The sequence below is a fragment of the Lagopus leucura genome, unplaced genomic scaffold, assembly GCF_019238085.1.
Source record: "Lagopus leucura isolate 7727_CA_CO unplaced genomic scaffold, USGS_WTPT01 Super-Scaffold_739, whole genome shotgun sequence".
NCBI classification, from domain to species: domain Eukaryota; kingdom Metazoa; phylum Chordata; class Aves; order Galliformes; family Phasianidae; genus Lagopus; species Lagopus leucura.
In genome coordinates, this window is record NW_024962255.1 from 14,505,610 (window position 1) to 14,522,377 (window position 16,768).

Below are 16,768 nucleotides of genomic sequence, written 5' to 3' on the forward strand. Positions count from 1 at the left end.
CACCTGGGCACTTCCTAATGTTATTTTATTTTCAGGAACTGAAAACAAAATGGGCAAGAACTTTTCTTTTTTCATGACAAGAACAGCAGCTTACCGGCACAGCTGATACACAGAGCACATATATATAAGCTCTTGAAGATCTTGTTTATGTTAATAGTCACTGTTACTCACTGGTTCAAATTTAGTCTTCTTTTTTGTCAGTTAGGAACAACGGAAAGTGATAAGTGTGCAATAAAAGGTGCATGAATAACGTGACCAAATGTGTTTTCCTCTATTTCTGTCCTTTTTGATTCACAAAAGCACCAAGGCAAACGAGTAACAGCATTCCTATTTTCAACCGGATTTAGGCATATACTGAAAGTTTATCATAGTTAAGTGATATATTGAGTAGGGATGGAACTATTCACATGTTTAAATTCAGATTATTTTGAACACTTTCTTGAAGTGGGACCCAATTCTGAAGCTTTAATTTGGGTAACACACTGCTTCGTACTTACAATACTGAGCCCTGCATTTCTGTTTATAAAGAACATGTAATGTTTCCAGTAAATTAGTGACTAATGGAGCTCTTTAGAGACACTGTGTCCTGGACATCAGGGCCTTCAGGATGCAATGGTGCATCACAGAACTACATGTATGAAGGGTACAACGAATGACAGAACTTTTGGATTAGATTGGTTTTTGGCTTATATTGAATCGTTTTTAAAAACAGGCATAGACATAACATCCTCTTTTTTCTTTAGAGCTTGTGCCAAAAAAAATAGTAAGTTTGCAAATGGATATTAAGCAATGCCAGATATTTTCTGGGTTTGTTTTAACAAATTAACCCTTTGTGTTCTTTCCTGATGTCCAAATAATTGTATTAGAAACAGATGTTCTACCAAAATTGACACGATCAGAAGATACTACACTCATTTATTAACATACTGTTTAATATTCACTACAACCTGTTTTAAAGAACAACAATGTGTTAACATTTAAGCCAGGAGGGATTTCTGTACACTATATAGTCCTTGATTCAGCTTGCTTATGCAACAGACTGACAGATACAATTAATCTCATAAAAACAACCAGAATATAGCATAACAGCATATTATGTTTAAAGTAATAGAACACATCTTCCCCTTAAAAATCAGAACTTATTTAAATCACTTAACTTGAGCATGCAGAGAAAAGCTTTAAAAGAACAAAGTTCATTCTAAGGGACGGTTACGTGAAAAAATTGTATATGCAGAGAAAGAAGAATAAGATAATCTCCAAATGGGAGTGAAGTGAGAAATACCTCCAACAAATGCATCTCCAGCCCCATTGGTATCCACGATTTCACTCTGATCACTCACCAACACAGGGAAAGTAGTTACTTCATTTTCTATAATGGAAAGAGAGAATAAAACATCAGTTACTTGCAAATACGACTTAGAAAAGCAAAACAGTGAAATGAAAACAATTCAAAACTGGTGTTCTTACCATTAGCACAATAATTTGGATTAAATCAGATTTGGTTTATAATAATAATCTGCATTACAGTACTAACAACATAGGGGTATGGAAGTAAATTTGATCAAGCTATTTCTTGTGGACAGTTTCATTAATTATTTTCAGCTCCATATCTTTTCTTTATCTCCTAATAGTAGTGATATAAGAACAGAACTAAATCAGGAGGAATGATATAAAACATGTGGGCATATGGAAAAGACTAAGAAAAGCCCATCATGCCAGAACCAGTGCTTCCTACTAGCTGCAGAGAGGTGATGTGGCCTCCAGAATACACTGTCCAAGCCTCAAAATCTCCACAGGAATGGCTGCATTGCAAAAACCAAAATACATGTAAAAATAAAACAGTAAAATGTAGAGCTAGTGTATATCTGGGTGCTCTCAAATTACATCTTTTTAGAAAACACATATATGTAAGAAGCCTTGCAACTGTCCATCTGACTGGATTTGGTTTCACGAATTCCATTCTATTCTTTCTTACCATTTGTTTTTCAAAAAGTATTTCCATCTCTGCAGCTCCCTGCCCTCTACTGGCACTCACAAAACCTATTGCAATAGGTGGATACTCAGCATCTTCACCTCAATTCACTGCCACACCACAGTTCAACATAATTACACCACTTAGGTATGATAACTTTAGAGTTCGAGGGTTATAAATTTAATATACGCCACTAATTAATCAGCTATGGCTTTCCAGGTGGTAATGTCATAATGACGTGATAAAAATATAATTACCACCTTGTCACAATACCTTGTTAAAGTGTAAATTACCCCTGTAACAGAGCCAATGGAAGTTCTGCCTCTGGTAGTCAGTATGCATTAAACTGTCTCAGAGCAAACAGATTGTCCTTTGGAAGACAGCAGGAATTAAAGAAAGGGGAGGGGGAAGAAAAGCCTGTCAACCAGTGAAAATGAAAACCATCAGAGCTGTCCTCCTCTAATGTTTTGTAAAAAATATAGAAATAAAGCAGGAAATAGATCCTCCAGCAGCTAAAAGCTGGAGATAGGTAGCTTCCTCACTGCCCAGCAACACAGCAGAGCATAAAAATCACTCTCACACCGATGCATACAGTAGCAAACAAGGAAATCTAGTTTGGGAAGCACATAAAGAATTCACAGTCTCAAATCAAGCAAGTCTGTGTGTGCTGCAGAGGTACCAGAAGGATCCCAGTTTCTGTGAAATGCAGTGTATCAGCTCTACTGCTCCTCACCATCTGCTACAAGCGAACCAGGCAGATATAATGATGCTGCCTCCAGAGGGAACTGTTGGCTGGCCCACCAGGAGGGGAGGGGAGAGAGCATTAGCAACAGCCATCCATGAGAGGCAAAGGAAAAAGGGTAATGGAAAACATAAACGAAATATTCCAATTAAACAACACCCTACACACTAGCCTGTTAAGAAATCTTTTTAGAAACTAACTTTGATGCTGTGTTGTACTCCTAAGATAATCTTCAAGAGTAATGAATTTCTGTAATTTTAACAGAATTCATTTGAATTGGAAATCAAGAAAGTGAGGTCTTATAATAAACTCTGCCAGAGGAGCAGTGTATTCATCCATTTTGTAAGAAATACACAATATTAATTTATTTTTTAATTTAATTTAATTTAATACATATGATCTGCTCTAGATAACGCTAAAACAATGAAGAAAGTGATAAATCTGTGGAAGACACATTGTAATAAGGTGAACTGCTTGGGCACACACAGATGTTCTACACTAAATACACAGCAGACACTTGCATATGCATACAAATGTATGTGTTTGGGCACAGAGAGTGAATAATGCACAGGCATTGTATTTGGAATGCTGTAAATGGGGCTTGGCATCAAACAAGATTCTTTACTGAATCTAGCTTCCACAGATGAAAGCTTGCATCATCATTTTTCTCCTTTCTTTTCTCCTCTGTCTTAATTTCTTACCTCCACTCCTTCTAGCAGAGTCAGGTAAGTTCTTATTCTGCTGTAGACATAATTGCAAAGACCTGAATTAGTCTGAAAGCCCAAAACACATCAGTGACTTCTGTTGATGTGAAAGCCATCATTTTTTTCTGACTTCTGTTTGCCATCTCCTTTTTCTATAATGTTGCACACTTTCTAGAGAGGCAATAGAGTCATATTTTGAAATACTGAATTTTCAGAAGCAGCTGACATGCCTTCGAAGAACACAGTACATTACAAAGATATCCACAAACACTGCACACATCCAATAAAGTAAACTAAAATGGAATTCTTTCTTTAACCTTATGCTTCTGCTAGCCTTCTGCTAGCATAGTGTCTACTAAACTCAAAAATAATTAACACAGTGAAAGATAGAACAAAATAATAGTGAGGTTTCTTCTTTGCTTCACAAAGAACAAAGGTACTGAGAACTAAGGCTGCCATTAATTTACCTTACAGTGCCTGCGTAACAGGACAAAGATATCTAACAGCTCTCACTGATCTGTGTCTTGCAACTGCTAGGCACAACAGGGTGAATGAAGATGAAGCACAGGTTGACATTCTGAGTATCCTTGCTTTTGTGACTTTAATGTTATTTTAAGTTCATTTTCATATGTGATCTATTATTTTGTACAACTCTCAAATCCATTGCAGTGAAGAGATGGAGACACCTTGGCTGAATGCACTGGTCAGCAGTGGCCTTGCAACTCTAAGTCAGTTCTGATTTCATTTATCATTCTGAGAGCTTACGAAATAAAGAGTAATTACATAAGTGTTTTGAAATCCAAGTGCTGCTCCTCTGGGCATAAAATCCAGTGTTCTATTTTTAAGCAGCAAATATCTTCTGTGGTAAACACACTCAGATACAACACATTCCAGTTTGGCATCATTTGCTGGAATTGAGAATCGAGAATTCAAACTGAAAAAAAAATAAATAAAAATGCTTTGTACAACTAGGGAAGTTGTTGAATCTTAGATTCAGCTCCCTCAATGGTCATCATGAAGGAGCTCAACTGTCTTAGAATGATATAGAAAGAATCAAACGTTAATGAACTGATTTCATGGGTTGAAGACACTACCCACTGATAAGGAATCACCTTGTTGGCAAATGTTGTCACTGGAAATTTGTTGCATTATGTAGCTAAAGATGTGAAATCTACTTCCCTCAGGCAAAAACATTCACTAGTATATCTAACTTTATCTATTTTTGTAGGTATGAGTCTGGAAAGGTAACAATTGGGGAACAATATTAACTGAACATACACTGCTCCTCCCATTCTAGCTGAACACAAACCTTGTTTGTGATGTTAACTGCAACAATCGAACTCTGATGATAGCTGCAAATATTCCAGGTCTGTTTTTAAAACAAATTAGAATCACAGACTACACATCTACCCTTAGTACAGTAATAAACACCAGCAAGCAATCATTACATCCAATTAGGCTGAGTACTTTCTTTAACTGGGTCATTTACCAGTCTCTCTTGCTCTTAAAAGTAGATTAAATGTGTAAACTTACATTTAATTACCTGTAACAGAACACTTATGGGCAACGTGTTAGAGTGCCCTTAATTCTGTATGAAAATAAAATAAAAGGAAGAAGGGAATCCTAAAATATATACAAAAATGACTAGCTACTTCCTCAAATAAGCTTTTGATCCGTGGGCTGATAGTGGTAGTACAGATGCTTACAAGATGGAGACAAATTCATTTTTCTTTTGTAAGCTTCAACTTGTAAAAAAAAAAAAAAGGAACAACTGTGAAACAGAATGCTGTCCCATCTCCTTCCCACCCCCATCCTCTCTCATTTTCTTTAGATCAGGGGCCAAAAACAGATAAAAAGAAAGGGGAAGAAAAAAAAGGACAGGAAGAACTTAAGAGAACGTAGAAACCTAAGCTCAAAACCTATAAATGTCTTTGGACAGCTATAAGGTAAGAAGTAATGAGAAAAGTATTTGGAACAAACCCATGCCAGTCTGGCTGATTCTGAGCTGTTACCTCTCTGCAGAAGAAGAAACTAGAAGCCTAATGGCTCTAAGCCTCTGAACCTTCTTCACCACCTTAATGAATCTTTTAAAATCAGTAGTATAATAACATTTCCTCCTGTTTTACCTATAGTAGGAACTACTGCTGTTGCTGCATTTCACAAAGAGATATCACACCTGAAATGTAAATCAAATAGATGCTGTAATTTTCCCACCTCTATCAGCACAGCACTGTCCACAGCTGCAAGGCAGCATGGGTTGGGGTGCTGGGCACTGAGTGCCCAGTTAGAAATCCTTACAACTTCCAGTGCTGATGTATTTCAAATCTGGCAGTGTTGATTCAACCTGTCACTTCAAGGCAACAGACCGAGATCCTGCATTTTCAGGCTGGGACCTTCAGATAGCTGTATGGTATGAGCACTGCAGCCCCCCGGCACTCTCTGTGTGCATGTTAAGTTTGCCTTGCTTTGCATGCCAGCAGCTCCCTCTTCTCCATCTATTTCTGTGCATTGTTCCGCCTCTGAAGAGCTTGTCAGAAAAATAAGGAATTTATTTGTGTAAGTCAATGGAGTTAAATAGTCTAACAAGCAAGACATAAGTCAGCCACATGCTTTCAGATTTTCTAATCAAATATTGTAATAATACACAACAAATGATGCTGTATTCTAACAAATTCAAGATGTAGCCAAGAAAGCTTTATTACAGCAAATAGTGAAGAAGTTAAGCCTTTATAGGTATAATGAACAATGTTAGTCAAAACAAGTCAAAGAATAGTCATTGTCTATCATGCATTTATATGCGTATGGTATGATAAAATTAATACAAATATGAATTTATTTCCATAATATAACACCCAAATAGAGCAATTAGGCTACAATTCTTGCAGCTCACTAGGTAAAAGTAAGTGTACATAGTTATGTTGGCCAGGATGCAAAGAACTGTCCCTCACAGGCAACTTACTTACGGTAGAAACAGAGGAGGAATATGATGCCAAAGGTTTTGGAGGTTCTACTCGCAATCATATAAGAGTATCTATGGGAAACAACAGTGTGCAGACCCCACTTCCCCTCTCTCAGAGGAGGTAAAGTTAACCCAAGATATTCATCGAGACTTGTCTTGCTTTTATATCTCTGCCCAGACACATGCGCTGCTCCATTATCTAGCCAAAGTATTTCTATTCAGAAGTCATATTTGTAGCATTTATGTATGATCTGTAAGATTGGAGTTAATAGGGAAAACAAGGTTCCTCCAGAGGAACCCGTACACATTAGCTATTAGAAATGATGTAAAATTAAAGAATATTCTTGCACTCATTGCACAGCCACTTGCACCTACGTGTGCCTCAGTCTGCCCTCCTGGCAAGTCAGCGCCGCTCCTCTGAAACAACCTGTGATTTACTCCAGCATATGATACGACCCAGAATTCTCTGTCTGGTTACAACTGTTAAAGAAGTAACAGCATAAATAATGACTTACCAATAGCTTTTAAAGGCCCTAATGTGTTTTGTTTACTTTATGGAAGGTGTGGGAGCCACTCCGCCTTTTTTATTGTCTGTACAATCACTGCCAATGACAGGAGCTCAAGTTCTGCTTTATTTCTCACACGGAATAACTCTTTGTTTGTGCAAGTAAACAAAACACTATGGCTGTGTGCAAAAGATGGGGGATCGAGTGGAGGTCAACAGAAACACCGCAGTTTTGTTTCACGTGGGTCTAAATAAATAAATAAATGCACACATACATATATGGAAAAACTTCCCTAAAGAACAAGCCGCTGAATTTTTCTGGCATGTGTCACAATGTTTAAAGTTTAGAATGGCAATGAACTCTGTTGAGGAAGCCTTTCCGAGCACACATGAGCATTGCCATTTGCCCGCTAGGCACAGATTTCAGAGTGAGCTGAAACTGCGCCCACTGAGCTGCCAGAAAACGCGCTCCTCTGGCTGAGCGGCTGCTGGGGACATAAGGTAGGGCTCAGAGCTGAAGAGCTTCCTGGGATCTGTGCACCAGGAGAGGGGGCGAAGACTCGGGAAAGGCAAAGAGAATGAAGACATAGACATCAAAATTAAGAAAAGGTTTGCCATATAAAACACGTCAAAATAAGCCCTGAAGAAAGAAGAGATGGGTTACAATAAATGAAAGGAGCGATGAGGCTAATGCCCCAGTAAAGTACAGCTTGGCATAAAAACATGCTGGCCTTGGATACCACCAAACATAGAGCTCTGTTCCTGACCTGCAAGACCCACATGATTTGGTTTGATCAATACACATAATTCTTCATCATTGTAAGTAAGAATACTAACCTAACCCCAACCCCAAATACTACTACTTTTTGAGCCATATATGGCAATTGGGATACAAACAAATCTCTACTTCTATCCAATAACAGGAAACTCGGGAAATGCAAATGATGGCTGGAATTTCAATTTTCAATGTCTAATGCAAAGAATACCTCACATACGTACGCCCAAGTTACGTGACCCATGTTCTAGCTCACAGGAGTTCTTAAACCTTCCGAAACTTGTCTGCTTGGGCTGTGCAAAAATGAAGTACTTTTCAGTTAGGAAAGCAGACCGTGCATTGCAGGTACTGTTTGCCCTGACCCACACACTAGCAAGAATGCACAATGACTGTCCTCCATTCCATGCCATTCCAGAGGTAGATATGAAACCACTGCACAGCTGGGCCGTCCAAACACCCCTGTGGGAGAATTCTTATACAAATATCTATCTGTTATCTGGTCAAAGCAATCTCAGCCCAAAACTTATCAGGGCATTGGCCAAAACAAAAAGAAGAAAAACACATTATAATCTGGTTTTGAGCAAGACAATTGCTGCATTATGCCTTACATTACTCACACATTAAGCATATTGCCCTAATGCAGCAAACACACCTGTCAAAACTTGCAAGCTTTCTTAGCGATACCTCAGTTTCACAGTGGTGAACACAGAAATCACATCATTTAAATAAATGCCATGTTACATGACAGCTTTGTTTATGCTACATGATAATCTGAGAAGCACGGGTCGTCAGTGGAGGCAGAAATGGGCCCAAGGCATTTCTCTTTTACTTGAGCATCAGTAAGACTGAAAAGAGAAGGAGTGAGCATTAGGTCACCACAGAGCAGTTCTGAAGGAGCTTTTTCTTCTGGGTGAATTTATATTTAGTTTCATAAATAGAATCAGTCCATCAAAGTGAAAGAGAGTCTTCCTTAGAAACATTACTATAAATAAGCTAATGTATAAACATATTTCTCCTTTTCTTTTTTTTTCTTTAATGAACTAGATGCCAGCTGGACATCGCTGAGGTAGATATGTCACAGAAATTTTAGAAATTTAAATTGCTTTTAAATACTCAAATAACATGTAGAAAATTTAATTTTTCAGCCCTTTAACTCAGAGCTCAGATCGAGAATTTTTTCCAAGCTTTTTTTTTATTTCTCATGCTGTATTTCTAAATTCTCTATTGCCTTTAATTAAGATCTCCCTAGGCTACTTATTTAGTTTTGAAGAATGGAACTTGCTTACTAAATGAATTTTTTCAGGCTTTGCAGGGTTTACTTCCGTTATGAGATGCCACTGCAGTGTAGGCTGAGATTTGTTCTAATCTCAATGGGGGAATATGCTGCTCTTAAAAACACCACCAAAAAACAGAGCAACACCACTAACTTTAATGGAAGTTACGCAATCCTAGAAAAGAAATTTGGCCCTAAATGAAGGAGTCATCTCCACCAAATCAGCTGCAGAAACCATCTCCCACTGATGGATGCCCCTACGTTCTGCACGTGCAGACTGCATTCAGAGAAGTAGTGCTGTCCTCTTGCAGTGCCCACCTCCTGCCTGCCCTGCCCAGCCTCTCTCCCTGTGGCCAGCCCTAACCTGACCCTGAAGAACTGAATCTCATTTGTCTTTACCTTCAAATTCTAACTTATTTTAATTTCTGTACTCACTTCCTAGGCCACTGGATGCCACAGCTCCACGTGCTCACATCTAGCTCAGTGCAGTGGCTGCCCAGGAGCCGACATGCATTTGCAGTATGAACATCTAACATGCTATGCTTTGTTTCACTAATCATCTGTTTGGAGTGAGCACACAAAGGTCACTTCATAATTTCTGTGTTCTACCTTTCAAATCAAGCTTGATTTTTTCAAATGTTTCATATGTCAAGATGAGCAGGAAATTAAAAAATGATTTTTAGGTTTTTCATATTTATTTTTAGCCTAATACAAAAATGACACTACAAAAGGCAGACACCTATATCCCATCATGTGCCAGAGGTGAAAGAAAATTGTATTAGTGCTCTACTAACTACAGTGTTAACTGCTCTCAGATGAATTCTCATATTTCTGTGGTAATTCACAGTGTGCAATAGGCAGTACAATCTAATTCACCACAACTGCATAATTTTGGGCCAACTTGCTATTGATAAATAATGCAAGTATTAGGTTATTAAATTTTTTACAATTAAGTGACTAAGAAAGCTGTTTATTGCCTTCCGTTATGCCCTCTGTTAATAAGATCGTTGTTGCAGATGTTCATGTATGCTGCATTGATGTTTAATGGTGCATGATGCTCTAGGTGGTTCCCATAACCTTGCTTTGTCTACTATGAGCTGACTCAATTGATATGATAATAGAGAAAAGAGGTCTGAAACAAGCTGGGCTGTACTGGCACAATTTGCATAACCTTAAAATTTGCCATCACTTGGTAGCCAACTGCTCCTCAAATTCTTATTCACTTGTCAGCACTGACAATATACTGAAGAAAGAGCACTCTGCAATTGGACGGATGAGGAGGAAAAAGAGGGCATGCACACTTTATTGCACTTTTATATTCTATCAGGAAATGTACTTATTATCAAATTTAGAAAGCCAACAATTTGGAATCGAGTTCTGCAGTTTCATTCATGATCAATTGCTGTTAGCCACAAAGCATGGTCTGGCATCTTTTCAGGTTCCCAGTACAATATCACAGTGTCAGATTACAAGGGATATAAATATTTGGTTCCACGGACTCCTCTCTGATTTAGTTTTGACTGCAGGAATCAGGATGGATTACAAGGGGCCGGGTGGGCTCAGGGTAGCAGAGCACAGCAAATAAAATCACGGGGAGTCACCTTCCAAACTCCAAATCCAGTTTCTGACAAGTGTCTGTATTCTTTTTAAAGAAATATTATTATTAAGTCATTTGGTAGGTAAAGCCAAAACCTAATAATATAAAAATCATTCAAGTTTGCTATATTTACTGAATCTGCTGTCTGTATGTGCTTTAAGTCAGGTCTGCTTATTTTACTGGCTTTCTGTACTCATAATAAACAAAACAAAGTGGAAGTAAGCTGAAGCCTGCTTTGATTTAAATAGGATCAACTACGTAAAATTTATTTTTGTGGCATTGAAGGCTTATGTCTAAACTGCCACATCATAACCCGTGTTACGCTCAGTTGTGTCAAGGCCAGGTCACCGGTATGGTACACAATGAGTAACATTTTACTTTTCACAATGGGGTTTAAATCATTCCCACTTTGTTTTACCTATAAAACTTACTGTGGAAATCATTGAGCCAAACTGATCATAAAACCTCACAATTCCACCTGCATACAATTAACCATTTTGATGAATTCCAATGTACTCATGCTCTTCCTGGCTCCAGTGTTAGTTCTAAATGTTTTGCTGCCTTGCACAAATTGTATCCTAAATCCCCAAAGTCAGGTGAAGCAGGACTCCATGAGCCCTCCTCTTTGTCCACTTTTCCCACTAGCCAGCATCTCTACTCTATCTCTCCGGATATAAGAACTTGTCTTTTACTCAGCCATCTATTTACCACAACTTCTATTGCCTGAGACTGAATGCTACAGCAGAGAAACTTCTAATTGAAGGGTCAGTTCCTACAGTTAATTTCCTTCCAGGGTCACCATACATACCCATATTTTACTCTCCTTCCACTCTATGCAATTATTTTATAGTGACTATTTGAGCTGGTGAAGATTAGAGCCTTGAAAACCTAAGTTCCATCATTTAAGGCAAAAGCATGCCATGGATAGCTACAATCTAAACTTTTCTACAATGTTCATTCAACTGTAATCACAAGATGGGAAATAAAATCTCTAAATTAAAGATGATAGGCTATCAGAGTCTGTAGGGCACCTTCTGAGTGGAGATTATGCTGTTGAAACTCCTCTGTGATGATTTACTGTGAAGTGAACTGCTGCCTAACAAAAAAATAAAGGCGAAAACTGCCAAAACAATAGAAAAAAAGATCTTCCACAGAAGATACCCTGTCTAGCTGCCAGTGGTCAAAGGGTCCAGTTTTTTATGCGCCTTATTTGTAACAGACAGCAAAGAAGGCACCTTAAGGTAAGATGTGTCATAAAATCTCTCAGCATACGTACAGTTCTTTTTTTTTGTATAACCTCTAGGTAGACTACAAAAATTGAATCAAGACATTGCAGACAAGGTACAGCACACAAAAAGACATGTGCTTATGTATAAACTATTTATATTCATGAGCATTTCAAGTTCTCCATGGCCATAATCAATACCCAATGAAGTTAATGAGATCTTTCCATTGTTTTCAGAAGACACCAGGCTGAGCCTCAGAGACAATAGTATCATATTCTCTGCAAGCACACCAGCTGATAAGACATACTTTGATAAGTTACTAGCTTCCCATTTGTATTTTCAGCGAAAGATAGGCTATCTCATTTCAAATTCCTGTTGCAAAATGAGCAGTTTAATGTTATAAAACTCAAAATGGAGCATTTCATAACTAATTGAGAAGCAGTCAAGGCTATAGCAGTTACCTGTGATGTTACCTGAGATCCATAAATAAGACAACTGTTATTTGTTTACGAAGGAAATGAGAATAGCTTTGATGTGTAGTCCTCCCAAAAGGTTGAGGCTTTGTTTTCTTTAGAATCCCTACAAAGCAGTGCTTCGAACTCTTATGTCTCCTAACACATCTAAGCCCATGCAATAGATTTAATCACTGATAAGTAGAGTTGTAAGTTCAAACTGGCCTTGACCTTGGGCAGTATGACATTATCTGAAAACCATTAATGGTCTGAAACTAAAGGAAGGGCTCATTAATAAAGGCGAAACTGTACAAAGGTAAAAAAAAAATAAAAAAAAGGAAAAGGAAGTTTTATTAAAAGTATTGATCATGACCTAGGGCACTATAGACATTGATCTTCCCATGTTTCCACAGGAAAAAAAAAAAAGTTAAGCCAACAAATTATTGATCTATTACGAAACCTGCTGAACAAGGTATACATTTAATTTCTTAGCATGAGAAAAATAATCACACCAAATCAAGGTAAAGAGAAAAGATATTTCTTAACAACTACTGACAGTTGAATGCGTGGCAAAAAAACTTACTTGTTGACTGATTACATAAAATAGCTGCTCTGTGAGTACAATTTCAACCCAACTGTCAGAAGGGGAGAAGCCTATGCACTGCAACCCTTTAAGCCACGTGTTTCAGATTTCAGTTCATGGAACCATATGTTTTAAAGGAGAAATGGGTAGCATACAACACAGGATATTGCGGCAACACAGAACGTGTGTACAGAAAAGGAGAATTCTGAACTTGAAACAAAGTTGAACTTGAAAAGTTTACAGAATGATTGCTCTACATGAAAGGTGATACTACAGTTTAGACTTTCTTAACATTATAGCTGCAAAAACAGTGGCTGAAAAGAAGTCATCAGAACTTTACACTTGGTGCTCAGCGAGGTGTCATTTTCAGAAAATAGGGGATAACCTCAACAAAGTTGTATCTATAACATGTCCACCAAGCAGCATAAACTCAATTTGGAAGGCTGTCATTAGTTCTAGAGCTTCCTATGTGCTGAATGACTGATTCTGCAGTCTCACTATTCTTTTAGCATAATTCTATAATATAACTGTTGGTTTCCAAAATGTAAGATGCCAAAAAGACCATTTATTTTTTGATAATATACTCATAGACTTGTCTCTTTATCCTTTGCTCTTTGATTAGCAGACATAATTCTACTATATATATATATATACACACACATATACACATATATACATATATACATACTTCAGCTGATGCTGAAGTAACTTTCCTTCCAGCCTGAGAACTGCAGACTTCATTGCCAGATGGAAAATAGAAATAAAACACGACCTGGAGTGAGGCTCTGCATTAATTGAATCCAGTATGGTTTGCAGGTACCATAGTGTCCTCCAGCCTTGTTTCCTACTGCAGTTCCTGAGCTCTATGTACCCACGCTGGCACCAGTATTCACTAGTACCCATACAAGGCCTGTTTTGATGTTAATTGTGCCTGCCTGCTACAGATAGCATCTTCAGCTATGTGTAGTGCTTCCAAGAAGAGCTCTTCGGTATCCTGAACGTCATCTTGGTTTAAACTCATTTAGGGTAGTAAAACCAAAAGTTGAGTTTGAAGGATTGCAAAAGCATCCTATACTATAAAATCATTTGTCAATCTTTATTAAAATGGTTCACTCATGAAGAAAAAATCCACTTTTAAATTCACAGTGATGGGTTCTAAACCACCTCTTACCATACTATAAAGAAAAAGAAGTTACAACATGAAAATGACAGCCAGAAGAGCAAATAAAATGTGAGGAACTATTATGAGGAATGAAGAACAAAGGAGAGAAAAAAAATCACATCACTTTGTAAACTTCTCATTCATGTTGAACATTCTAGTGACTCCCTCATAAGGGTATAGCAGAATTGAGAAAAGATGTAGGGAAGGGTAGCAGGGTTGTCACAATTACAGAACAAGCAAACAAAATAGGAAGAGAGTCTGGAAGAAAAGACTGATGAAGGAGAAACAAGTAAGGGTTCCCTGGAGTTTGTTGTATTTGGAATGATTACTGACTGCTCATTGCAATACAAGAAGAGGGAGATAGCCAATAATGCTCTTAAGTGGCTGAATCCAAACAGTTTTTACAAGCACCCACTACTACACATGCAGACATTAGGTTAGATGGACCTTTGGACTGACCCAGTGTTGCTCCTCTTTTCCACTCCACATTGCTTCGCCAGCATCACATAAATTCCTGTTACACCACCAGTGGAGCAGTGTATTAACAGTTACATCTCCAAGAATTCCTTTTAGGCTTACGGTACAAAAATTGACTTCCTAGGTCTACATATCTGTATTTGAGAAACGAATTCTTCTGTGTCAGAGGAAATATTGACAAGTCCTAAGGGGTGGGATATGGACCCCTATTTATTGCCAGCAAACATATTTTTCATAGCTGAAAGAAGCAACTTTTCGTTGGAATGCCAGAATGTAAATTAATTGTAGCACCTGAGATTCAGGCTACATTTAATGAAAGGTGAAGTTTTGCCTTGAAAATTCCTTGTTGCTAGTGATTAAGCAAGAAATGGGAATTTCCTGACTTTACTCTTAATTGCTGGGCCAAAGTGACATGTTATTACATTAGACTGAAAAAGATACTCTTTTCTTTAAATTGATACGAAATTACTGAAAACACACATGCACATTACTTACACATATAAATATATGTTTACTTATATGCCTAGAGTTATACAGATATATGCATTCTCTGAGGTGAAATTATTGACCTTTAATTCCAGTTAAGATACAGGTGTCCAGGAATGTAGGTTTTAATAATGTGTTTCAGCTGTCTAATAAAATGCTCAGATCTCCTCTCCCACACAGCATGAAATCATGAGTGGTCTCAGTTACAGAAGGTATTACCAGATTTGCTATTCATTAATCCCTATCAACAAAGGTTCATTATTAATTTAGGTTTTGTGCCTCCTAAGTCACAACTAAACTAAAAATAATTCTGTTGGGCTTTTGGCTTCTTTGTTGTGTGACTAGCAGACCAAAATTTCCTTTTTTCTTAAATCCATTTTTAGTATTTAAATTTTACTTTACATTTGTGAATATGACAGGAGAGGGGATAGTAAAGCTATGAAATCACGTGAAAAAGAGAATGCATTGTAATATAACCCAACTGCACATCCAAGACGTGACTTTTTGTTTGTGCAAGGCTGTCTGATAAAAAGAGCGAGTCAAGATCTTTCCTGTCTGGAAAGCTGAGAATGAAAGCTAGGAGACCTAAGGGAAAAGTACTTTTTCTTGCTTCTTGCAAACAAACAATCCAGAGTAATTTACAGAAAGAGGAGCTGCAAACAGACCCACCGTAAAATGTCAGCAGTGTCAATAGTAATAAATACTTCTTCGTTTTATAGATAAGGTAACATGGTAGTCTATGATTGCAGCACAACCTGACAAAAAAGAACTACTGACCTCTGTTTAGACTGTTATATGCTTAAACATCAGTTTAAAAACTCTCCTTTTAAATGATTTTAACATCCAAGAAGTTTCCTCATTCGTAAATACAGACTCTCCATTCTTCTGTTGCTATATTCATTTAGACCAGGTTTTGGTTCTATTCAAATGCATAGAAACTCTTAATTGTGAATGTATGTACATACATCACTTTGAGAACGGCTGTACTGACTTACACCAAAATCCATTTAGCTCAATACCCTGTTTCAGATAACAGAGAGCAAATACCTAATATTATTCTAACATCAAAAGCTTGGTAGTGGGCTCTAAAATTTGGTAACATTGCAAGCTTTGTTGTTCCATATTAATCTGGCCATATAGCATATGCTGTGTAATTTATGGAACTGATTAAATAACATGCAGTAATAACAAGTAGAAGTTCCCCAAACGACTTCAGTGTATACTTTATGTTAGGTGCATTTCAGGATTATTAAGGGAGACCCTTCTCATTCTACCACATTGTATTTCAAAGCCAGTACATTTCCTGAAACACTCTCATGCCATCCATCGACAAACTGAAGAAGATGTAAGCAGTGTCATTAACTCAGTAAACCCTAACTCTGATGGTTTTAATGTTCAAATCCTTAAAAATTCATTTACTTACTACTGCCATTTTCTAACAAATGAGCCTATTACAAATGTGCCCTTAACAGAGGTGGTCTTGCAAACACTGGGGAGGAAAAACCTGAACATTCTATGTTCAGGTCTGAACATGCCAGATTTCATCATTCATAACTTGAAAAATGCTGAAGTGATTTTCTTTACATTTGGACTGTTTTTCTTTCCTCTATTAAAGCTATAAAACTAGCTAAGTTTAAAGTTTGTAGCTTCAGCTGTTTTTGAATTATGCAAATATTTCACTATTAAATTGATTCTCCATTGTCAAACTGATTTTGCTCAGACTTTCCAAAGATTTCCCTTTGGGCGAAGACTAGTCACAGAATGTATCAGACTTAAAGTAATTTGTTTAAAAACGTTATGAGCAACTCTGTAAAAATGGATAGTTTTCAGAGCAGTTGATTCTGACAAATGATAT

General features: G+C 37.4%; 1 protein-coding gene across 2 annotated transcripts in view; it reads right to left on the minus strand.

Moving 5' to 3' along the window:
* ADK (adenosine kinase) overlaps positions 1 to 16,768 on the minus strand; it is a 269,251-nt gene that overhangs the window by 17,021 nt on the left and 235,462 nt on the right. For both annotated transcript variants that reach the window (XM_042862700.1, XM_042862701.1), the window contains exon 10: positions 1,283 to 1,369. In XM_042862700.1, the coding sequence (XP_042718634.1) occupies positions 1,283 to 1,369 (87 nt within the window). The remainder of the gene's footprint in view (positions 1 to 1,282; positions 1,370 to 16,768) is intronic.